General features: G+C 45.7%; 1 protein-coding gene across 5 annotated transcripts in view; it reads left to right on the top strand.

The window, feature by feature from the left end:
• Nucleotides 1–24,537, top strand: part of sba (six-banded) — a 30,531-nt gene that overhangs the window by 1,676 nt on the left and 4,318 nt on the right. For 2 of the 5 annotated variants that reach the window (XM_089256206.1, XM_089256208.1), the window contains exons 1-6: nucleotides 670–1,477; nucleotides 7,652–7,775; nucleotides 15,971–16,361; nucleotides 20,038–22,400; nucleotides 22,477–22,570; nucleotides 22,637–22,984. In XM_089256206.1, the coding sequence (XP_089112332.1) occupies nucleotides 690–1,477; nucleotides 7,652–7,775; nucleotides 15,971–16,361; nucleotides 20,038–22,400; nucleotides 22,477–22,570; nucleotides 22,637–22,984 (4,108 nt within the window). In that variant the 5' untranslated portion in view covers nucleotides 670–689. Of the gene's footprint in view, nucleotides 1–649; nucleotides 1,478–7,651; nucleotides 7,776–15,970; nucleotides 16,362–20,037; nucleotides 22,401–22,476; nucleotides 22,571–22,636; nucleotides 22,985–23,266; nucleotides 23,667–24,537 lie in introns of those variants that run through there. The other 3 variants (XM_089256204.1, XM_089256205.1, XM_089256207.1) reach the window with 3 other exon arrangements.

Here is a 24,537-nt window from a genome sequence, read left to right as displayed (position 1 = left end):
GTCTGTCAATATGAACAAAGAAAATTTCACAAATAAATAATTTTTGTTTTTTGTTTTACGAACATATTGTTTCTTTGCTAAAAGTTTCTTTTCATCATATGTACATACATATATGTCTGTCATACATATACATACATATCTTTATTGATCTGACCAGCTAGATACGTTGAAGCACTTAAAGCTCATTTTAAGATATCGCAAATCAAGTTCGATAACTCTTAAAGGCCAGCACCTAGTAAAGTATCGATAGCTAGCCATGGCTAGCGATTCGTTAGAGAAACCTACTTAAATTTGCTGTTACCTCTCTGGCATGCCGCAATGAAGAACATACCAATAATTTTTGATTAGCTTATCAATTTGCTTTATATCTGAGAAAATTGAATTGAATTAATAAGAGTTCCGTAGAATGTTGAGTACAGGGTATTGTCTAGTTGAGTCATAGTAGCAACCATTTTTTAAATAGCTCTGAATCAGCCTTTATGAATTCCTACAAAAATTCCATGTACATATACTTATGTATGTTTATATAGTACATAGGTATACCATATGTTTGTGTATGTGTGCGTGTGTGAATGAGTATCTATGCACTCGTACATATGTATGTGTGCTCTCACTTGAAAATTCACTAAACATCGATGTTCGTTTGCAGCCCACAAATCAAGCGCTTTTAAACGGCTGCTGTTATTAACATGGCAGCCGCATCCGCTGGCCAACAGCTGCAACAGCAACAACAGCAGCAGCAACAGCAGCAGCACAAACTGAACATTGTTGGCAATGCGGAATCGGTTGCTGGCGTGCTGCAGGTCAACGAGTTGCAACAGCATCAACAGCAGCAGCTCAACATGTACAAGCAACAGCAACAGCACCAGCAGCAATTGTTGCAGCAACAACAACAGCAGCAGCAGCAGCAGCAGCAATTCTATCAGCAGCAGACAAAATTTGTATCGCGGGTCGTTACAAATGCCGCAATGCAGCAGCAACAACAACAGCAGCAACAGCAACAACAAATATTACCAGCTGGTTTGGTAAATGGTAGCGCCAACATGATGCAAGCTGCAAATGTTGCCGGGCAGCAACAGCAGCAACAATTGCGCCACAGTCAGCATATATTTGTGTGTCCAGCGATTGGATCGCCGATGCAACACCAACAGCAACAGCAGCAGCAGCAACAAGCTAAGCAGCGTACAGCACAAATAAAGTTGCCTGTTAAGCCAGCAGCAAACACATCGGCAACTGTTGCTGCCACGCACTGTATGCCAGCAACAATTGCATCGCGTCAAATGAGTCAGAACAATCAACATCAGCAGCAGCAGCAGCAGAAACAACAACTACAACAGCAGCAGCTTTATGCAAAGAATGTGGCCAAAACCAACAATGCTAACAATAATGCAAACAACAACAACTACAACAACAACAGTGCAAATTTGGCTCCAGGCTGGCGTCGACTAACCAACAACAATGAAGTGGCCTACATCAGGTGAGTTGCTGTCTCCAGGCACTGTTTCTATCTCTTAGCTGCTATCTCCATCTCTGTCACCATCTCTATCGCTATCTCTGTCACTGTATCTGTCCCTTGTATGACATTTACAGCAAGCCCCAGCTAAAAGTCAATCTGTGTATTGTCTGGCAGTGCATATTCGAAGCCATAAAAATGTTTTCTTGCCAAACAGGAAATGCTTGCTCGAAAGGGGTAGCTCAGCGGATGGGCGGCTCGAGTGGGTGGGCTATACGAGAATCGGTGGCATTTGCTTGCCGCTTGGTAGCCGTCACGTTAAACTACAAATGTTTTCCCAGATTGTATTCCCAGTCCAATGTTCAGCACCAAATGCAACATGACAGAAGAGGCTATCAGCCACAAGTCGATATACACATACATACATATATAAACCTAGATTTATTTGTATTTACATTTGACTTACAATAGTCTTACAAATCGATATACATATATCGATCATCTGTAACTTGGTTGGATTATAATTAAATATCAAATATTATACCATAAATATGATTAATATGTTTTCCGATCGTTTATATAAAGATATATTTGGTTGCATAGTGACTTAATAATCGATCTATATATATCGCTCAGTGGATACTTGTTGACACCCTATATATGATATGCCTAAGTATATCTCCATTAATGTGTTTGCATACAAATTCTACAAAGATTGGGTCACATAAATAACTCATATGGGGCATTACGTTATGTTTGCTCAACTAACTCTATACTCTGTTTACCTCAATTAAAATGTGTACAGGGTATTCCAAAGTCGAGTGCCTGGCATTATTGGCCTGTTCGCCTGCTTGACTGCCAGCCGTATGTACATAGACGGCGAGTATTTACCTGAGCATTATCTGCGAGTTATCATCAAGTCGACATAATTACAAACACAAATACAATATTTACACAAATATGTCGAAAACAAGCCACCGTCTGTCTGTCTGTCTGTCTGCCTGTATGTGCCCCATTGCCCAAGTACTTTTAATTGTTCTGCTGCTGTTGCTGCCCGAGTGTCGTTTGACTGGGCACCAGAGAGCTGTTTACAGGGTTTGCAGGGCAGCCGTAGATAATCACCAGGTGGGGAGGGGGCGGAGGTAGCTGCGGGTACACTCAGCGAGTCTTTGGCGCTGTGCAAATAGTTTACGGCTTTGTGGCGGCTGCCTCCCTGACGTTGTTGTTGTCATCAGAGTTGGATAATCGTTGATTCTATAAGTGCCTCGAGTCGAGTCGGCTTGACTGGCTGCCTTCGCTGCCTTTTGCCTCTTGGCGATTGGCTTGTGCGTCCAATCACAGGAAATGCTGGGGGGGGGGGGGGGGGGGGGGGGGGAAAGACGATGCTGACATTCCTAGAAATGAGAAAAGATGATACACAATATTTATATATGGCATATAGATTATATATAGATTATTTTTAGCCTGATTTGGGACAGTTTCAATCGATGGCGATAAGGGACTGTTTGAGTGGGGCTTGCTAGCTGTCTTCATTAATATATTTTTAGATCTGATGTTACTGGCCATTTGGAACACTTTAGTTGGACTGGTCAAGCTATGTTGCATGCTTATTCACAACTGCAGCAGCAGCAGCAACAGCAGCAGCTGCAATTGCCATGTTGCATGTTGCGTGCTGTTGTTTGTTTGGAATTTCTTCTTTTTCGTTTTATTTTTGCCCCTTTTTTGCAAATTCTTTGTGAGCTTTCGTCCATTCGAACAGCAGAGATAAGCGACGTTAGCTGCGCTATCGAGGGGTTGGGCTAATGGCTAAATGAATACCATCTTTGTGCTAAGCTGCCCTCTCTCGCTGCCATCGGGCAGTCAAGGCTATTTTCTTGGAAAGAATGTAATGAGTAAGCGGCGATTGTGCTCAAGGATGGAGGCATATAGGGCAGAGGGCTTTGCTAAATCAATAATTGTTGCGCAAGCCTTTTCAAGTCGTTGACTGCGCGCCGTGACGTCACACACACACATATAACTGTGACACATGCACATTTTCAGGTCAAAACGAGGGCCCGCCTACTGTGCCACACATAAATCATAAATTAGATGCGGCAGCTGGAATGGAGGCGACCCGTGCGTCCCGCAAGGCCGCCAGCAATTCAACTGACTGCAAAAAAGGGAAGAAAGAAAAAAACAAGAATGCGGAATAGTTTGGCAAAGTCAGACAGGCCGACAGAGAGCCAGACAGACAGCCAGAGAGTCGAACAGTTTTTCAATTTTCTCCACATGCGACAGGCCTCAGTGGCAGACACAGCCAGAGTCACAGCGCAGTTCCAGCCGCTGCCATCAGGTCTGTCTGTCCATCACGGGCTTCTACTCGCTGCGCGATGCCTGGTTGCATCAGCTGTCGTCGATGTCTCTGTCTACCGCCTGCAGTTTTCAGACTTCGACGACCTGCAGACCTGCACTGTTGTTGCCGATTTTGTGTTGATATTTGGCCAACGCCCACCACACAAAATTGTCGCTAAACGTTTCGTGGGAACAGATGTTGGAAAGCGATGAAAATTAATAAACATTCATGTTGCTTATATTGATATGAATATGGAAAACTCTTGTATTGTATATGTAAATGTCAGTTTAATTATAAACTGCAATGGCCGAAGGCCTTAGTTGTCTGTCAGTTGGTTAGTCAGTTGCAGTTAGTATTCATTTTAATTACAACTATTATAAATAAATAGTACATAAATAAACCACAAACTGCACTACGAATGCAAATGTCTTTTGCTAACATTAAATGATGTTGATTACATACCACGTCTGTTAATAACAGCACGCCCTATGCTACGCACATCTTCGAGTTGATTATATTAAAATGCATATTTAAATCCACATCAAGTTAATTATAAGCTGTAAATCTTTATGACTTCATAAGGCGATTGTATTATGTTAACATTAACTTGAAGTTATGTTAATTGCTCCTCACAAAAGTCTGTTAATAACAGCGCGCTCTATGCTATGCACAATCTTTAACCTCTTTAAAGCCGCGCGCATTGAAATTAAGCAAATGAATTTGATTAGTAAAAAGGCGTCCCCTGGGGACCTTAGAGTCGACTGCTTACAGTTAACGTTGCAATAACAAGTCTCTGTGTTGCCCCTGCCGCTATCGGCGGGCAATTCTTTGGTATTTGTGTCAGACTCTTTGAGAGCTTTGGCCCGTTTGCCTTTTGGCCCTTGCTGGCTTTGCCTTTTGCTGGCGTCGTTCGGGTTTATTAATTTAGTAATAGGCCCATTCAGCGCATGCCCCTCGCCTCCTGTCTCGCATCTTGTGTCTTGTGTCTTTGCAGCAGTGCCCCGTTCCGCCCGCGCCCAGGGCTGGCTCGAGGGTGCACTTCAAGGTCACAGAGGCGTACTGCTTTTCCACCTACTCGAGCCGAGTTGCGTTCGAGCGTGCTTTTTTTTTGGCGCATTCAGGCGGCTACTTTGGCCACTTGACGCTCTTTGTGAACGTAATTTATTAAATTATTTTAACTCGTTAGCTCAACGCCTTTTTATGTGCAGTGCTCAGCTGCAGTGCTTGAAGCGCCCAATCCCTCGCCATATTAGCGCATTTTGTGTAAATAAATAACATAATGAGCCGAGTTCCGTGCTCGAAGGGAATATCAGATTGCAGTCTGCTCGTAATTGTGAGCCCTTAAGCCGGCCGTGAGCCACGCCAATGGCATACAAATTGAGCTATAAGCATTGGCGTTGATGATTCCCTTACTCCACTCCCGGCAACCTCTTCGCACATTTAGCCAATTGACTTGCCTTCGATTTGCGCTGACGGCCAAGCAACTAGTTAAAAATAATTAATAAAACAAACCAGTTTCAGCTTTCAATTGGCAGATAGCCCTTCTCGTATACCCTGTACTCAAGGGAAATAGTTTAGCGGGGTTGTCGAGCTTTGTGACTGAACTATTTACTCACCTTTCTAGACTGCACTATTTGTACTATTCATGCTTTTTTCATGAAATCGATAAATATCAATTGCCTTTTTATGGCTGAGCTGTATAGCCCACCTCCGACTAGATCGAGTATGATCTTCAATCGAAATTTAAAGATTTAAGGCAGTAGGGTAACTTCTAGTCATGCACTCCTCATTGCTCTCTCCGATTTATTGTTTTTCTGTGAGGCCCATTGATGAGAACGAATGAGACGTTGACCGTAGTCGCCGTTCTGGCTCTGGCTCAGTCCCAGGCCCAGGCCCAGTGTCAGTCGCAGACCCTGATCCAACTCATCCTGCGCTGCTGCTGCTGCTGCTGCCGGGCTTCTTCAATTGACAATTCTCGCATACTCGTTTAACCCGCTGTTGCCGCTCAATTATGTAGATTGTCGTCTCTGTTACTGGTGCTGCTGCTGCTGCTTCGGCTGCTGCTTTGGCTGCCGTCCTTTAGTTTCGTTCCGTTTAGTGCCCCTGCCGCTTTCACACTTGATATGCATTATTCAGATTTCCCACACGAGATGAGGAGCGGGCACCAGGCTCTGCCCCTACCACTCGGCTGTTGCGCAGCTTGTCCTATTCAACAATTTCTGGCTGAGAAGCCCCGGGGCTCAAGTGCGACTCGACTCGACTTGCCGCGCCTTGCCTCGCCTTGCCGCGTTGTCGTCGTCGTCATCATCATTGGCAGCGCCCTTGATTTCATCAACATGCTCACACTTTATAATTAATAAGCAGCCAGCGTTGATTTTTTTTTTTTTTCAACTTTTTCCTTTGTTTTTTTGTTTTTGCCATGTTTTTAACCCCAAATGATTTTTATGCGCAGCATATATGCACATATATGTATGTATATATACATACTTATATATAAACCGAGAACAACTTTTTAACATTTGCGGTCATGCGTGGCCCCTGCAAAAGGGGCTCGAAAAAGTTGAGAACCCAACAAAAAATATCAAAAAATGAAAAATAAAACTTGATTCACGGGATTCGTTTTTTGTTTATTTTTTGGTTCTGCGCATATTTTAATGCTGTTCAAAATAAAATCTTCACTCTTTTATAAATCTCATTGTTGTAAAAATAAAATGAGCACAAAACGGATTACGAATGTGGTTTTCGGATGGGGTAGAATTCTGAGATACCCTAAGACGCAATTAGCAATTGTTGCAAAGCGGGTTGAACTAGATTTCAGAGATTGCATAACAATAGAACTGCAAATTCGCAGTGAACCAGTTGGGAAAACTAGAGAATTGTGAAATTCAAGAGACACATGGAGAGATATAAAAAAACCTGAAATAAATTGGTTTGTCCTTTGCAAGATATCGCGCTATCTATGCATGAAAATTAAATTAAAAGTAATTTTCTATCAATGTTAGACGTAAAATCTGAGATCTTAATAGTCCATAGTTAATGTGGAATACAACTCAATGCAAAGAATTAAATTATAAATTTTTATTATTATTTGTAATTTATAGTAATAATAATATTTATTATTCACCCTCAACTTCTTCTTAAATATACGTATATGTACATATATCAGAATCGAAAGTAAATACTTCATAAATATAGGCATATAACAAGTTATGCGATAATTTTACTGCAGTGAGGCATTTTAAAGGTCCAACCCCAAGTTAACATTGAATTGATTTGTATGCCCACTTCTGTAGTGAAGCCGGATCATCAAATCACGCGACTCAGCTCCACGAGGGCCCTGGTTAAGCCGCTCAGAGCTCAACGATAAGCTCACGTGGAGAGCGAGAGCTGCGTGCAAATACGTAAAAACCAGTTTGAATTATGCGCTGAGTGGCGCGCACTTATTTGACATGCGATCAAAACGAGCAGCGAGCAATTCTGATTGGAATTAATTTATGTGTGTGCACCCATACACACACATGCACATTGACACCATGTAGGCATGCATGTGTGTTGCGAGTGCTTGCCAACTGTCGCTTAACATTGTTATGTTAATGCGAAGCGACGCGTCATTTGCCCATTATGTTAATGAGCTGTTAGCGTTAAACAGCCGCGTGTTGCTCGAGCCGCCTTTGCACTCTGTTAGCTGTTAGGCTGTTAACACACATAGTTGGGGTTAATTACTTAGCTGGCTATTGCTGACGAGTTTTTAATTGGCATTTGCATACAACAAATTGTTCTATTAACTAATAAATAATTTATAGCATTAATCGGCTTCGTTACATATGCATAAGCATTTATCTATTTACTGCATTTGTTTCTTACAGTCCAACGGGCAAAACACTGCGCACACAATTCCAAATCAAGGACTATTTGCTAACACAGGGTACCTGCAAATGTGGCCTGCCGTGTCCGCTGCGGCCGGAATACTTTTTCGATTTTAATGCTCAGGTAAGTTAGCTGCGAATCCAACTAGTTTGTCTCATGATTGTCTGTAAACATCGGCCAAAGCCAAAAGCTTGAGCTAAACCTAATTGAATGCGCATTGAGCTAACTAGCAATGGGGGGGACTGACAGGCGTCTGGGCAAAGTGGGGTGGGCCGGGGGCTGACAGAAAACGGCATTCAAGCGACTTTCACTAAGCGTTGCAGCCATGTAACTGCCGCCTGGCAACACACACAGCCATACAGCCACACACACATACAGATACATACGTATACATACACATATACCCCACCGCCTGGGCAACAGATGAACGCAAAATATTTGTAAAACCAGTTTGACAACAAATCGGCTATGTCGACGTCGACTGCATAATCACTTAGCCAATGTTGACTGCTTCAAACGGCCGACCATCTGCCGTAGCAGCAGCAGCGGCAGCAGCAGCCGGAGCAGAGGCAGACGTTGCTCCAAATTGACAAGTATTTTCATCTTTATGTGTTTTCATATTGAGAATCGCAGTGAAATCGCCAGCAATAAGATTCATTTCCAATTGGAGCAGCGCAACTGCAACGGTAAATCACACTGTTCCGCTTCTTCCACAATTTCTTTGTCTTCATCTTTTGGTTTTGCTTTTGCTTGCTCTTGCTCTTGCTCTTGCTCTTATTGACTTTTCGCTTCGCTTGCACACGGTCCCGTTCTTCGCCTTTTCAGCGCTGCGCTACGCCTCGGCTGAGGTCATTAATTTAAGTTTATGGTTTTCTCTTTGGTTTTTGCGTGAAGTCGGCGCCAACGCCCGTCTGTCCAACCGCCCGCACACAATCAATGTCCTTCTCATCGCCCACACACACATACGTATGCACACACACTCACACGTACCTCAAGCTCCCTCCAGATTTTATACACTCTCCCTCTCCCTCTCGCTCTCTTCGTCTTGCCTTCTTTGTGGCTTTCGTCAATCGATATTTCGGTGCAATGTACTTATAAATTATCCCTATTACCGCCCCCCTGGACTAAATTCCCCCCGCTGGCGGGTGCGTTGCAGGCTGCGCCGCAGCTGCGCAGCTGCTCAGCTCACTGCGTGCATATTATCAAAAGGCAGCCGCAATTTGTTTACTAAACACTTTATTGTGCCACCGTATAAGCCCCCTTGCGGGCTCGCTCCCCTCTCTTACCTCTCGGCAGGCTGACCACAAGTCGTTGACTGACTGTCTTGGCTGCATCTGCAGATCTCTCTCACACTCTCTTTGATGCCCTTTATGTTTCTCGCTCTGCCTCTGCCTCTCACTCTGTTGGCTTGTCTGTCTGTCTGTCTGACTATCTGCACATCGTTGTGGCAAAATGGCAACTGTGCTTTTATTTTTTGGGTTTTTTTCTGCTTATTGTTTTTTTTTTTGTTTTTGTTTTTGTTGTCTACTCTCGTCGACGTCTCTTGGCACATTCAACTCGCACGTCTCCCCGCGCGCGCACTCCCTGCTGTCGGCCCATCCCAGTTGGCGCTGGGGTTTCGTGTTTTGGCAATGATTGATGTGCCTCCATAATGAAGTCTACGTTCGTTTATTGGTTTGTTTGCTCTTTGTTTTGATTATTGCCATTTTGCTGTCGCTTAAGTTGCCTTTGTGTCTCTTGCCACGAGGTGTGGTAGGTTAGGGATTGCTTTTTGTTTAGTTTTTTGTTTGTTTGTTTGTTTGTTGGTTTTTTTCGCTCGCTGGGTGAAAGTCGCCACTCAAGTGACACACACTCCACTCCGCCACGAGCGATGCGGCGCATTAGGCACGCCCCATTACCGCCCATATCGCATAGCGCCATCTTGCCAGTCATGCCAGCACAGTTTGTGCTGCAAATTATGATGTGTGTGGTTGTCCGAGTGGCCATAGATTTGCGTACATGCATGTGCATGTGCTGGGATTCGAATGGAATGGAGCTGGCAATTGGAAAGTGCTAAAGCAAATATTTATTTATGCCACTTGCAAGGAAAGCAAAGTCAAGACCTAAAGTTGAGCTCACTCCAGTGGCTTGTGGCTAGTTGGCCTGGTTTATTAACGGTTCTTGTGAATATCGTATATAGATAGCTTTAAATAATCATAAGTTCAATAAGACTTAGTCATCGTATCAATTAAATAAAAATAAATTCCGTTTTATTACCCTCACAAGTTGTTTGTGTAATATGTATGCAGTATTTGCTTGACCTTATCCTATATATTATTTATAAAATATATGTATATATATATTTGTTTTTACACAATGACCCTGTGCTCATTATGCACTGGCTATTGTTTGTATATCTATATACAAATATCTATGACCTTATGCATGGCTGTATAAAATAGGGTGGCACACACACAAAACACACACATACAAACAGTGTGCATATTGCTTAAGCTGAAATAATTTCAATTTTCTGTTTATATGATCGCCGTTCCACATATCGTATGCGTAATATTCATGGCGTATACTTAATCTCGGCACATTTTATAGTTGCCCTTTAAAGGTGCTATACATATATCCCTCACACACACACACACACACGCATGCATAAATATAGATTAACTGCAATTGAGACTAATTAAACAATTATTCGCAATTGAAATTTCCAATTGAATCGAACGAAAGAATGAGAAACTCTGCTCCGTTGCACCAAGTGTGAAACAATAGAAATTGATTTTTCTCTCAGCTGACTTTGCCTGTACTATATATATGTATACATACGTATATATACATATATAAATACTTTAAGTATTTCACTGGGTTCTATTTTGAGCGCATTGAACGCAATTTGTGTAACGCAAGTTGAGCAAGCAAATAAAACTTTGGCCCCGGCCCCAGATTGTTATTGCTTTGTGTAAGTCTGTCATACGTTGCGTCTGTTGGGCACAAGCTCAATGCACACAAGCAACAGCAACAATTGGAACAGCGAGCAGACAAACTTGAGAAGGTCAGCGTCGAGTGCCGAGCGTCGAACGTCGAACGTCGAACGGCAGCTCAAAATTTACAACTCTCTATAAAAATAATGAAAATAAAATCCAAAAAATTAAAACGCAATGGGAACTGTTTGTTGTTGCTGTTGTTTAAAACACACACACACACACGCATACACGCACAAGCTATAAAAGTCAAAATGATGTTATTTGTATGGGCCAGCGCCCAAGACTGTTTTCCATCTGCTCAACTGGTTGTCTCTGGTATGTGTGTGTGTGAAGGCTAGCTGCCCCACATCATGATCAGCGGTTGGAGCAGTGCAGGGCATGCGATGTCAGGGCCAAGCTGGCAGCACTTGTCCGGGCCAGGGCCGACCCGAAACCGAAAGTGAGCCCCAGTCAATCCCAGCGAATCGTTTCAGTCATTTAAACCTGTCGCCGCAGCCCACTCCCCCCCTCGCTGGCTTTTGCCACTCTCAGGGCGGACTACACAATATTTAACCGAGCATGTCCAGAAAGTGACGCTGTCGTTGTCCCTGCTGCTGCTGCTGTTGCTGCTGCTGCTGCACTTTTCGGCCAATTTGCATTTATAAACATTTGTTGAGCGAGCTGGCGAGGGGCGTGAAGGCGGGTGGACGCAATACGCAGCAGACAACTTAGCATATTCATGGAACAACAACTAAAACAATTAGCGCTGGCCCAGCGACGGCAGGTGGGCCGAGGCGATGTGTCAGTTCGCTATCTATACCCAGCACGAAGTACACAAGAGGGTTGCTAGTTGCGTATGATGAAATCTAAGATCAACTAAAAGCAAACTCTTGCTTTTTTATGAAAATTCTATGTTAAGATAAGAGCTCAAAACTCAATGTATGTATATATAACAGTTAGATCTATAACTAAAAAAGTAATAAATATATGTTATATATCTAAATTGTCTTCTCAATCTAGATCGCGAATCGCGGCCTGCACATAAAAAGAAAAACACAAATGGCACATCAGCTTCAAAGTCTTTCCCTCTACAGGGTATCTTTGCGTCTGTCACAGCAGTGTATGGCTTTTTACCATGTTTCTTTTGTGCAATTTGCACGTCACTCGAGCTGCGAGCAGGAAGAGCAATTGCCGCGCAAATTTCAACTTCGCTTTTGGGCCAAATTGAATTTTTGGCTGAGTTTCCAGTTGGGATCCTTTCCCCTCGTTGTTGTTTTTGTTGTTGTTGTTGTGGTTCAGCTTGGTTTGCTTTGGGTCGTTTGCCACGGCTGGCGCATCGCTCTTTTCTCGCCAGTCATTTAGGCGAGCTCTTATAGAAACTTCATTAGTCCAAATTAAATGTTGTACGCGCCATGAGCAGACAGCGTGGCATTAAGACGGGAAGGAAGAGCAAAAAGCAGTCCAAGTCAACGTCGACGGGCTGCAGGGCCTCTCAATGCGAGCAACTTCAACTAGCTGCCGTTCAATTTTCGAAAGTGCTTCGGTTCTTAAAGGCAGTCGCAAGAAGGTCGCAAGCAATGAATGTTTGACGAAGAAGAAGCGGAGAGCGGGGGTAGTGAACAGATAAAAACAGCTCTGCTTGAAGGCATTTTGCATTCTGCTTTCTGCATTTTCCGGTGAATGCAAAAGGTTGCTGCTCTGATTGGGAAATGTCAAGAATTTAGCAGCTAACTGCACACAAAAATGCTGCGTGGCTGCAACGTGCTATATCTTGCCACATCCAAGTGGCTCACTCACTCCTGCTGCTGCTGTTGCTTGGTATCCATTAGCCGGGACATTGCATGTGCGCGGAGCGACTTCCGTAGCGGGTTACGTCATGCATGGCAAGGCAGTGTCCAGTGGGGTACAGGAATCTTGCTGCACAGCAATGTCCTGCAGGACAACGCAACGCAACGCGACGCAACGACGTGACTGAGCGATTACTCACATCCGGCAGTGGTGCAGGTTCCTGTCGCGAGTGCGCCTCGATTGCCACTGCCAGCAAGGGTTAGAGCCAAAGCCAAAGCCCAAGCGTCAGCTGCAACTAAGGAAAACTCGGCAAGGAGGAGGAGCAACATTCTAGGGGGTGGCGGCAACTGAGGTGTTGGTCTGCATGTGCCCAACTCATTGTTGTGGCAGGCCAGCCGGGCAGGATTAAAGCTGTCGGGGCCGTCTGGCGTCGTTCGTTCGCCGGTCATTATGATGTTAATGAAATCCAACACCGGCCATGCACCTGTGCACAAGCTTCACACCTGCCCAACTGCTGCTGGTGGTGCTGCTGCCACCACTCATCTGGCACTCATGTGGCTGTCGTGGCCACCTCATCGCTCCCCGTTGCCTGTCGCCCGCTGTCTGCGCATTTTGCTTTAATTTCGTCGCAATTATGCATGCAAAAGTGCAATGTTTTGTTGGTATTTTCTCTCGTTGTTTGGTTTTTATTTTTTATTCTGCCTCTGTCGCTTTGGCATTTTATTGCGTGCTTTACATAGGCGTGTCCCATGTCTGCACTCTGCCGCTCACCCTTGCTAATTTCTGTCAAAAACAGCGCTGGTTAATATGTCAAATATGCAAAAATGTATTTCGAACATGCCATCTGTAAATACACATAACGTTTTATGTATTTGAAACGTTAACAAGAGTTTACATAACGATAATGATAAATTCATGTACATATCTGTACCCTGTACTGGACGTACTTCACAAGGGGTATACCACAAAATGTAATCGAAAAGTATTTTTTAATATCAATCAAAGTTTAATACGTTCTTCGAACAAATTGGAATTTGAATTAATTTGTAGGGCTGCAAAATCATCGTTACCCGGATACAATCGATGGTTACTCCAATCGATGTATTCAACTATCGATATTATGTCGATCGACCTAACAGCTCTAATGCTTGCAGAAAAAACGATGTATCATTAAAAATAAATAAAAATGATAATAAAAAATAAATAGATAAAACTAAAAATTAATCCATTTCGATTACTACAAAGTTACTTATTAAAATCATTATGATTTAATAAAGACAATTAAGCCGATCTATCGCAAACATTAGTGTCCATCGCTGGCTCTATAAATTATCAATTTTTGTCATTTTGTGGCACATATCAAATTATAAATTTGGAAGATATTGATTGATGCATTAAAATTATAGTATTCATTTTTAATTTATCTGGCTCTCATTTTGTGCTGCCCCATTTATCCCCATAACGTATAATAAGTATGACATTATATTCTCTGATAGCAATATGTGAGACAGTTTTTTTTTTTCAGCTTTCAGCAACTGCCATTGTTGCTGTTGCTGTTGTTGATGCAGCAGCAACATGGCAGTCTGCTGCTAACTAATTATTTTTCCATTAAATGCCAATTAAATTTTCGTGTATATTGCATGAATACTCTGGGTTGTTATGGGCAACGAGTATTGCGTATGGGTTGCACTTCGTTTATCTCATTACTAGCAGGCGAGCAGGCCTGACCACGCCCAAAAGAAAAAAACTATGAGCCAACTGAAAATGCACAATATATGTATGCATAAGTCGCATGATGAAAGGTTTGAGTGGCCGGGGAGGGGGGTGAAAAGTCATCTCTGAGGTTTCCATTCAACATTTGCAATCAGCTCGCAAGCGCATTGGTTAAAAGGCAGACAGAGACAGAGAAGGCAACCGATACAGATAGAGAGAGAGGGAGAGAGAGAGGCAGTTGAAATTATGTTTGCAACCAAACAGCCTTTTGACTAAGTTTCAGTAGCAGTGGCAGATGCAATATGAATAACCGCAAACACCAATCCAAGTACGAAAATGAAGAGCAAAGTGAACGACTATAACAGAGATTCTCCCATTCCGAATCGAATGTTTGGGGCAGGAGATTAACAACGAGCAAGGCAACTAATATACATACATAGATGGTCGTCATGTGTATGGGCGTGGCAAATGAATAAATACATTTAGAAACGTTTTCTCTAAATATAGAAAATGCGGTTATTGTGGGGAAAAACAAACAGTTCGAGCCATTCGACTCAAAGGCTTGACAGTTTTTCCAGCTCGGTTCTGTGGTTGAGTGCTCCAAAGGTCTTGAGCAGTCGCTGTTAACAACATTTGTTTGAGTGATGCAGTTGTTATGCAGTCACAATCGACTTTTAAGGCGCAGAGCTGATTGCTTTTTGAGCACTGCATCGCTTTAATGTTGCTGCTTTTTGTTTCACTTTTTGCCTTTTTTTGTGTTTTAGCCAAGTTTGGCCCGTGGAATTCGCAGTTGGATTGGTTTGCGCAAATTGCTGACCAAATTGGTCGAGCGACTCGTTGGCCGCGCTTAAGCGACCAATGAAGCAATTGCCGTCCACTGATTGAAATGGCACAAAAGGCGCGCCTCGCCGCCCAAAAAAGGGTCGTCGTCATGCTTCGAGGCGTGCAAATTGATGCCGTCCCCCCCCTTCTCCTGAGCAAATGACTAATTTGCATAAATTCCTAGCCTTTGCCTAGCACCTGCCGAGGGCGGGGCAGAGGCGTTCCCATGCCGGGCGCCATCAAATCTTTTGATGTACTTATTAAGCGCAATTTGCAGCATCTGATTGGATTACATTGTGTTCGTTCAGTGTGCTTGCCTCGAATTGTATTCGATATCTATTTACAGAATGCTCAATGCTATGTGTGTGTATGTGTGTGTGTGTGTGTTTGGGTTGTCTATTGTGCTGTGCATGTGCTGAAGGTTAGTAAAGAAAAATAAACAAAAGGTTTTTCAGTTGCACAACTTGATAATACTCTGTAGAAGCTTAAGAAAGACTTTTAGTATATAAAATAAAATGTATTTATTCGAAATAGGCTATCAACAAAGCGATTCCAAAAGAGCTTAAGCAGACGGAAGGTATTATAATGAGCTAACTACTTTCTGAATCCGAATCTCTTATTTAGTATTCTTATATACTTAAACTTCACTTTAGATAAAAAAGAATACATAGCAATACATTTAAGAACCTTGCTCACTGAGCTCAAGTACCTCGCCTCCCACCCACCTCTCGTAGCCTATAAATCCAGGGTATTAAAAGCGCCGCCATGCAGATCAAGCTACGTTTAGGCGTTTATTGAGTTTCTATTTTGCCAATGCCACTCACGTTTTATATGTAAATGAATAGCAGCCACAAATGTGTCTATCACACAGTAGCTGTGTGTTTGTGTGTGTGTATGTGTGCGTGTGATTAAAATTTCGATTTGAAATTGACAGAAACAATCGCAAATGCGTCGTTGACGGCGCCGCCATCCATTATTGTCGGAGCTGTTGAATTCTAATTGCTAATGTGACAATTTGTTGCATTATGTTAATTGCAGGTGCCCAACATGCCATTAAAGGTGTCGCCGGGCAGCAGCCAAGAGGCGATTGCGGCGCTCTGCTCGCACCAGCGGCATTTGCTCGATGGAGAGCAGCTGCACAATCCGAGGCCCGTCAAGGATTTGGTGATGGCGACGACAATGTCGATGGCGAAAGCAACAGCAGCTGCTGTCAGTGATGCGTTTACTGCGTTGATGGCAACAGCAACAACAACAACAGCAGCAGCAGCAGCAGCAGCTAATGCATCAACAACAACAACAACAGCATCTGCTGCATCAACAACGGCAACGGCGACAACGACAACGACGACAGCAACAACAACAGCAGCTGCAGCAGCAACAGCAACAGCCACGACAGCATCAACAGCCACATTAGAGTTGGCCCACAAAGGTGAGCGAGAGCCGATAGCTAAACTAATTTATAGAGCAACTTTATTTAAGGATAAGCACAGAAAATATTCAAGCTGATGTAACATTAGAGTTGTCGCAGGCTCTATTAAATATGCTTTTTATATCACTTAAAGTTTTCCTTAAAGCAGCTTATCACAATGCAATGCACATATTTCCCTACTACTACGTTAGTCAACTGTTTGAGGGAAAAGCTACTTACAGCTATTCGGCCATTATGCATAGTCTCTAAAGTTCTAGCCAACAGAGTTTTGCGCTCTGAGCTGATTACTTTGTGTGCAATTCATTTGGAGATCACTGAGGCAATCACAAATATTTTATATACCCCAAAAGTTGGCAAACCTTTGTAGTTCTAGTGCCATGGCAACCCTGACAGAGCTCTGGCTGCCTGAAAGCGTCGCAAAGAATTTGTATGTGTATGTATGTATGTATGTATATCTGTATGTATATGAACGCTTTGGTTCCCGAACCTTGGCAGCGCACTAAAGTATGCTAAAGGAAAGGAATTGTGAAGCCAGCGACAAACTCAAGGGAAAACAGCTTGTGCAGTGTGTGGATGGGCAAAGGGAAGGGGTGAGGGGAGGAGAAGGGGGGAGCAGTTGAAAATAGTGTAGATACGTGCTCAAAGTGCAGGCGAGTGCGAGAAAAGTAAAGCAAAACATCGCGCGAGCCAGCCCAGTGGGAGCCAAAAGCACACGGTGCAAACAAACAATGTTATGTACATATACAGCTACAAACACACACATATACACACACACACACAGTCGGATGCAATTGCAGTGGACTTGGGCTGCTGGCAAGTGGGAAATGCCGCCTAGACAATGATAAAGTGAAAATGCACACACACAGAGCGAAAGGGAAAGATATATACACGCAAATATATAAACAGAGAAAAGGAGAGAGTGTGAGCGAGAGAGAGATAGCAGAGTGATACGCATACATACATGCTAAAGCAAGCAGAAGGAAAGAAAAAATACAAATACAGAAAAATGGGTTCAACAAGCTTAAAGCCCACACGCTTGGCAGGTGGTGGGCGTGGCAGCAGGAAGTGCATTTGCAGCAGCCCCCTCATGCGCCTCGCATTTGCTAGCGTCATGTTTTTCCGCCTGTTGTTTGTTTGTTTGCCTGCCTGTCGCTCTCCCCCCTCTCTCTCTCTCTCTCACACACACTATAGGCCCCTCCGTCTGTGTGGGCGTGTGCGAGACTGTTTTGATTTCGTCCTTTGTGTGGGTCACTCAAAGGGACCCGAACATGTTTGTGCTGTCAAAAGCCGTTCAGGAATGTCGCCTCGTTCACTGAATACCTCCGGGGCCCTGCGCCCTGGATGGGACGAGCCGTCGCTCTCATAAACAAATATTATGTTTATTAAATAGCCCCAACTGTTTAACATTTCCACTTCAGAGCGCTCCCAGCAACGAGTCCTTGTGCCTTGTGCCAGGCGCAGAGCAAAGCACCAACTTTTTGGCCAACCAATGCTAACTGCATGAGTTTTGGCCCACAAAGTGCCTACCGAAAGTGGCTTCAGAACTTTCCGTCCAACAGCATTTTTATTGTTGAAATGCGTGTTAAAAAGTTTATAGTGCTCCAGCTCTATGCTGGGTGGGGTAGTGGGGGAGCGGGGTAGCGGGGGCCTGGAGGCGATGCAGGACAACTAAAGCGAAATAGTTTTAGATTTTTGCCAGAATTTCGCCAACTAATTAAGTGATTGCAAACGAGTTTGAGCCTGAGCAAATATAAATCTGAATACATCAAATATTAAATTGAATTGCCTTAAAATATTTGCAGTGTATGCTAAATTCGTTCAGTGTATCCATTTGGTTTATTGCTTGACATTTTGCATAGCTGTTTGGGCGTCTGGCTCTCGGTTGGGGCCTTTTGTGGCATTTGGATTTCAATTTGAGATAGCCAAAAGTATTTGTTGATTTCCCAGAGACACAAACACACACAGAGAAAGAGAGAGAGAGAGAGAGAGAGGGCTATGGAGTTAGTGTGAGAGAGAGACACTCACAATAAAAGGGTTTCGAGCGCATTTTGGGGTCACCTTTAAGCGTGTGGCATCCGTGGCATCCTCCGACACGACACTTGCTGCTCTGCTGCTGGTCAAATCATCAAAGGGCGTTGTGGGCGTAACGCTGTTCGCCAGCTGGGCAAAACAGTTGGCAAACATTGTTAAAACTTTCAAATGAAAAGGTTAATTGAAACAAAAGGGACTTGACGGCAAAGTTTAGCCATGCGCGTCCATTGCGATCCGCCTATCAGCCACGCCCACTCGAAAAATATCACAACAGCGCAACTGAACGGTGAACGGTGTACGGTGAGGGAGGGCTGGGGTGGAGTGGTGCCGGGGTGACTTTTCGTTGCCACAGCTCGTCTGTCGCTGGGGCAGTTGTAGCCCCAATCAGTGGGGCATTAAAAATGCTGCGCGAGGCAAAAGTTTGCTGCGTTTTAGAAATTTTCGCGATTGCGGCTTAAATAATAAGTGTTTGCATGTGTGTGTGTGAGTGTATGAGTGTGTGTGTGTGTGTGTGTGTGTGTGTGTGTGTGTGTGTGGTTGTGCACAAGAAGGAACTTGCCTAGCGTAAATAATTCAGCTTTGAATCATGTTTGCTGCCTTCAGCATTAAAAAATAAATTAAAACAAATTTCGTTTTCGATTTCTGTTTTTTGTTTAGCAATTTTAAAATTGCTATAATTAAATAGAAAATATTTGATTTCTTTTGTCATTTTATATTCGACTTTTGTTTTTAAAGCTTTTAGATATGAGCATTGTTTAAAATTTTTTAAATTACCGAGACTAAGGGCAAAATATATATAATAAAAATTAAAATTAAATATTCCTAGTACTTAATGGAATATAATGAAAGCCAATACTAACCTTAAACATGGTCTAAGGCAACAATTTATCGGTTTCTGTTGACTGTTTAGAGCGAACTTTAGTTTTAGTGTTCCAAATCTAAACATAAGATAGATCCTTAACTAAAGCAAAACCATTATACTCTGATTTCCCATTTTCAATGGGTTCAGGGTATAATGAGGCTTAAAGAAGACATTATCTCATATAATCTCATAGGGTATATCAGTTTCCGACAACTGTTACTTAACTATGACTTCCTCAATTTGCTCAAATTTAACACTAAGCGTAGGTAAATCTATCCACTCTTTATAGAGCTGCCAGCGCTTGCCCTAAGAACTTTTCTTTTGGCTTTTGGCTAGCAAAACACTTTGTGAGTTTTCACTCAAGTATCAGTCAGTGGGTGTCCGCTTTATATAGCATTTTAATTAAGCTTAGCATTATCTGAACGCTGAACCTGGCCACGTTCAGTGCCCCCCCCTCAAGCAGTTGCTCCCGGCTCTAGGACCTTCTTTCGCTTGCCCTTGCTTGCGTTTGGGTTTGCCGTGCACGTTCTTGTGCTTTGATTTTATTGTGTTTCGCTTTCGCAGCCATTTGGCATTTGTCTGCTATTGTCAAGTGGCGCGCAGCAAGCAGCAAGTGGCATGTGGCAAGTGGCATGACGACCTTTGTGGAACGCCCTTTGCAGTGCTGCCGGCGCTGGGCACGTTGCGGGCACTTTAAGGACGACGCACTTTGCATAACCAACGAAGGACTTGCGCCAAGCATTCACTGACTTTTCCTTTGAATTTCTTTCTGCTACATTTCAGACGCTGATTGCCACAAATATGGCAGCAACAACAACAACAACAACAACAACAGCAGCAGCAGCAGCAGCTATAAGCTGGCCAACAGGACAACAGCTCCAGGTCCTGTCACAGTCACAGCCACGCCCATATCCACAAACGCGGCCGTCATGCAAACTAGTCAAACAATGGGCCTGGAGAGCGCGCCAAAGCGAACAGCAGGAGCTGCTCCTGCTCCTGCTACTGTTTCTGCTCCTGGCCCGCTCCCAGTCGCAGAGCCGGCCGCAACAGTTCCAGCGCCTGTGATAAAGGCCGTGACAACGGTTTCTACGCCTGCTCCTCCTCATCCCGCAGCCCAGCAGCAGCAGCAGCAGCAGCAGCAGCAGCCCAACTTCAAGGATGATCCCGCGGGCTATTTGCAGCAGCAGACGACGCTGCTGCACAATACGCTGGGCGCGGGCCTGGACGCCAAGCCTGTCTCGGCCAACGCCACGGGCACTGCCACGGCCCGTGCCCTGCCCCAGGAGCCCATTGTGCACAGCTCCCAGCAGCAGCAGCAGCAGCAGCGTCGAGGCATTCGCCGTCTCTCGCTGCTCACGGGCGGCAAATGGGAGGTGGACCCAAGTGCGCCTCGGTCGCTGCATGTCGACACGGCGGCGGCATTCGCGCGTCCACAGAAGCCACAGATCACCAGCATTACGGTGGTGCCGGCACCCCAGGAGTCGCCAGTATCCAGCAGCGGGCCCGAGGCAGAGAAGCGCCCCGAGCAAGTGGGCGCCATCTCGACGAGCCACGAGAGTCCGCGTCACAGCCTCTCCCCGCCCACAGATTCACTGGACTCGGGCAAGAGCACGCCCAGCGCCTCGCCCAAGCCGCAGCAAGCGCAAATCCAAATGCAGATGCGTCAGCCCCAATCCCAGCTGCAAGGCCAGCCAGCAGCGGCCCAGCCCACAGCTCAGCTGCGACTGCTGCGACAGCAGTGCCAGCCCGCAGTTGGCGCGGCCCAAAGGCAGTCGGTGGCCAACAACGGGGCAGCCACGCTGACGCGCAGCATCGTGACGACTACGGCGGGCATCAGTCGACCGGGGGGCACTACGCTGAGCAGCGGGAACGCTGCTGTGGCGCAGCTGCAGTCCATGGCGAACAACAGTGGCGGCGGCAATCAGCTGATCATGACCTCCTCCGGCCAGCTGCTGGTCATACCCAGCGCCAGCAAGCAGCAGGCAACGGCTGCACAGCAGGCCCAGCGGCCGGCGCAGGCAGCCCAGCTGCATGCCCAGCCAGGCGGCGGGTATATCGTTAGCCAGCCATCGCCCATACTTAATGCTGGCGGAGCCAAGCTGCTGCATCACCAGATCATCACCTCGCAGGCCAGCCCAATCAGTCAGATCAGTCCGGCGGGCACGGCGGCGGCGCCACAGACGGTGCTGCTGAACACGTTGCCCAATGGCGGCTACATCGTCCATCACCAGCAGCAACAGCAGCACCAGGAGCACCATCAACCGCTGCTGGGCATGCCACAGCCAGCGGCAGCCATTATGACGTCGCCGGAGGCCAAGCGGCGGCCACGTAAGCGCAAGACCTCTGTCTGCAGCACTCCGCCGCCGCCTTTGGTCTGTGGCGTGAGCGGCTCGCCGGCGAAGGCGCACTCGCCCCAGATCTCGCCCAGCATACCCAGCCAGGCGCCAGCGCTGCTGCAGCAGGCGGCCAATGCCGCTGCGGTGGCAGCGCCCGCAGCTCCGGCGCAGTTCTCGCAGCAATTCCAGCTGAGTCCGGGCATTCAGGGCATTGTGGTCAACAAACCGGCGACGGCTGCAGCTCAGCCACAGCAGCTGCTGCTCCAGAATGGCCAGATTCTGCAGCAGGTGAATCTCATTGGCCAGCAGCTGCTTATGCCAGCGGGCCTGGTCATGGGCCCGGACGCCACTTTGCTGCAGATACAAAACATGCCCACGACGAGTCTGCTGACCCATCAGGGGCAGGTGATGCTGCGCACGCCCTCGCCACAGAACAAGCCCTCCTTCATCTCGCCCAGCGCCGGAGGCCAGCAGTATATTGTGGGCGCCAACGGGCAGCTGAGTCCCATTGGCCAGATCTATTCGACGCCCATGGGCCTGGTCATGCCAACGGGTCAGCAAAGCGGCGCCTCCTTTGTGCAGGCCAGTCCCACGGCCACCATACAGATTCAGCAGCAGCCGCAGCAGGCACCACCACAGCAGCAGCAGCAGCAGCAGATCAGCCTGCAGCCACCGCAGACGACTGGCTATGTAACGGATCCGCACAGCAATCGGCAAGTGACTGCCGCCAGTCCGCCGGACACCACCACGTGCAGCCCGCGAAGCCCCGAGCGACCGCCCAGCCACCGGAGCAGCGGCAGCGGCGATATGGTCCGTAATCTGAGTCGTTGACAGGGCTTACAGCACTTGGATTTCTATTGATGAGCTCGTTAACTCTGTCTTGCAGGTGCAGTGCGTCTCTAGCTCGGAGCCGGATGCGGCTATTTCGCCCCAGAGTGCTGAGAGTCGGCAGTCGCCCTCATCGACGGATTGCGAGCGGAGTAACTACCTTTGATATAGCTATAACTGTGCCGACTTACTCATCCAATTGCTTGTCCTCTTCACAGCCATCTGCAGCAGCAACTTGTTTAGCCAGCCCAGCAGCATCTACAAGCCAACGGATGCGAAGATTCGGCGCATTCACATCACGTCACAGCAGCAGGCGGCGACGGAGAGCAACCACGCTGTGGGACTCATGGGCCAAGGTATGCGACTGAATAGCACCACATCCCTGTCCATCTCATCGTCATCGTCAGCGTCGGCAACATTGTCCACGCCATCAATAACAACAGCGGCATCGGGTCGCCAAGTCATGCACCACCAACACCACCAACATCACCAACAGCCCCTAACCTCCAATAGCCATCAAAGCGTCTATGTCCATAATCACAAAGTAGTTAGCGTTGACTACCAGGGTAAGGCTTTGCCAGTGTCCTAATGCACCACAGCAACCACTAACTGCATCCATTCACTAACTGACTGACCCACCAATCACCAAACACCGCTCACTCACTCACACCTGTTGCATGCCAAGCACTTGTCGCACCCATCGCACCCCTCGCACCCACCACACTTTGCTTTTGTTTTCTGTTTTTCCGCCTTGCCCACCTATATATGTACGTCGGGTATCTGGTGTCGGGTATTGAGTCTCGGCCACATTAACCAAGCCGCTGCTTGCTCCAAATCTCTATATGTAGAGTCGCCCACCACCACACAGCTGCCGCCCATTTCGGATGCACCAGCGCTCAGTGAAGCTGCCCCACCCAAAGCCAACTGCCGCACGCCCACGAAACGGGCGCGTCGCCTCCACCGCACACTGGCCAGAAATTCGCCAAATGGTTTGGCTCTGTTGCCACCGCGAACATTTGCCATTGGCGAGCTGATTTGGGGGCCGGCGCGTGGACATCCCGCCTGGCCCGGCAAGATAGTCAAGATGCCCGACGGTGTCTGCACACCGTCGCAACAATTCGACCACGTGTGGGTGCAGTGGTTCGGCGGCGGCGGCCGATCCACCTCCGAGCTAATCCCGGTCAACTTATTGCAGAGCCTTTCCGAGGGCTTGGAGGCGCACCACAAGGCGCAAAAGGATACCAGAAAGTGAGCATCACTAGGCGAAGTGGGCGGATGCGCATGCATATGCCACCAGAGAGTCACTGAGAGAGGTTTTTACCAGGGTTCGATGGGGTCTTCAAGTGTGCTATAAGAGCTACTATGAGTTGAGCTTTTGTTTTAGATCCCTGCACCAGACAGCACCACAAGAAAGAAGCTTCATTAGTTCCTTTTCCTAAAGCTGTTTAAGTAGAATGTATATAGATTAGTCATATGTTTTAAGTCTAAACTCTAAATATTTCCTAGTTTTTTAATTCATCGTATTTATTATGTTGCATATAAATAATTTGATCAAGCTTCATCTGCAGTGTTGGTTCGATTCAGGAAATATTTTTGATTAAATATAAAATGAAATGATCTTTGAAAACTTGTTTATAAAAGAATTTAAATAACTGCAATATTCGAGCCAGCACCGTAAGAAGCTAAAAATATTGTTATATTAAGTACTTGAATTATGAATTTCGTTTGCAGTATTTAGATATTCCTTTGCCATAGTTTTGAATATAATTCGTATTAGTATTCGTATTTGTATTTGTATTGCAGTGTAGCACTGATTGGCATATGAATGCAATTTGAAATTAGTTTCGAATTTACCTTTAATTTGTACATTTTCATTTTAATTTTGCTAATTAATATTCTTGTTTCTTTTTTTTTTTTTAATTATGCGCTGAAAAATAAAACCAAATACGTGTGTGTATTCGTATGCATATGTGTGTGTGTATAACCCTATGTGTGCAACATCATCATCATCGTCATGGTCACTATCAACTCGAACCCCAACCTTCCCAAAACACACCACACACACACACGAACGCACACACACCACAACCAAAAACCATATACCAACCCACCAACCAAC

Source organism: Drosophila navojoa, chromosome 2, assembly GCF_054131105.1.
Source record: "Drosophila navojoa isolate 15081-1374.11 chromosome 2, UAZ_NAV_1.0, whole genome shotgun sequence".
In the NCBI taxonomy this organism is placed as follows: domain Eukaryota; kingdom Metazoa; phylum Arthropoda; class Insecta; order Diptera; family Drosophilidae; genus Drosophila; species Drosophila navojoa.
Note: the sequence above shows the minus strand (reverse complement) of the source record. Positions and strands in the feature narration are given on the sequence as shown.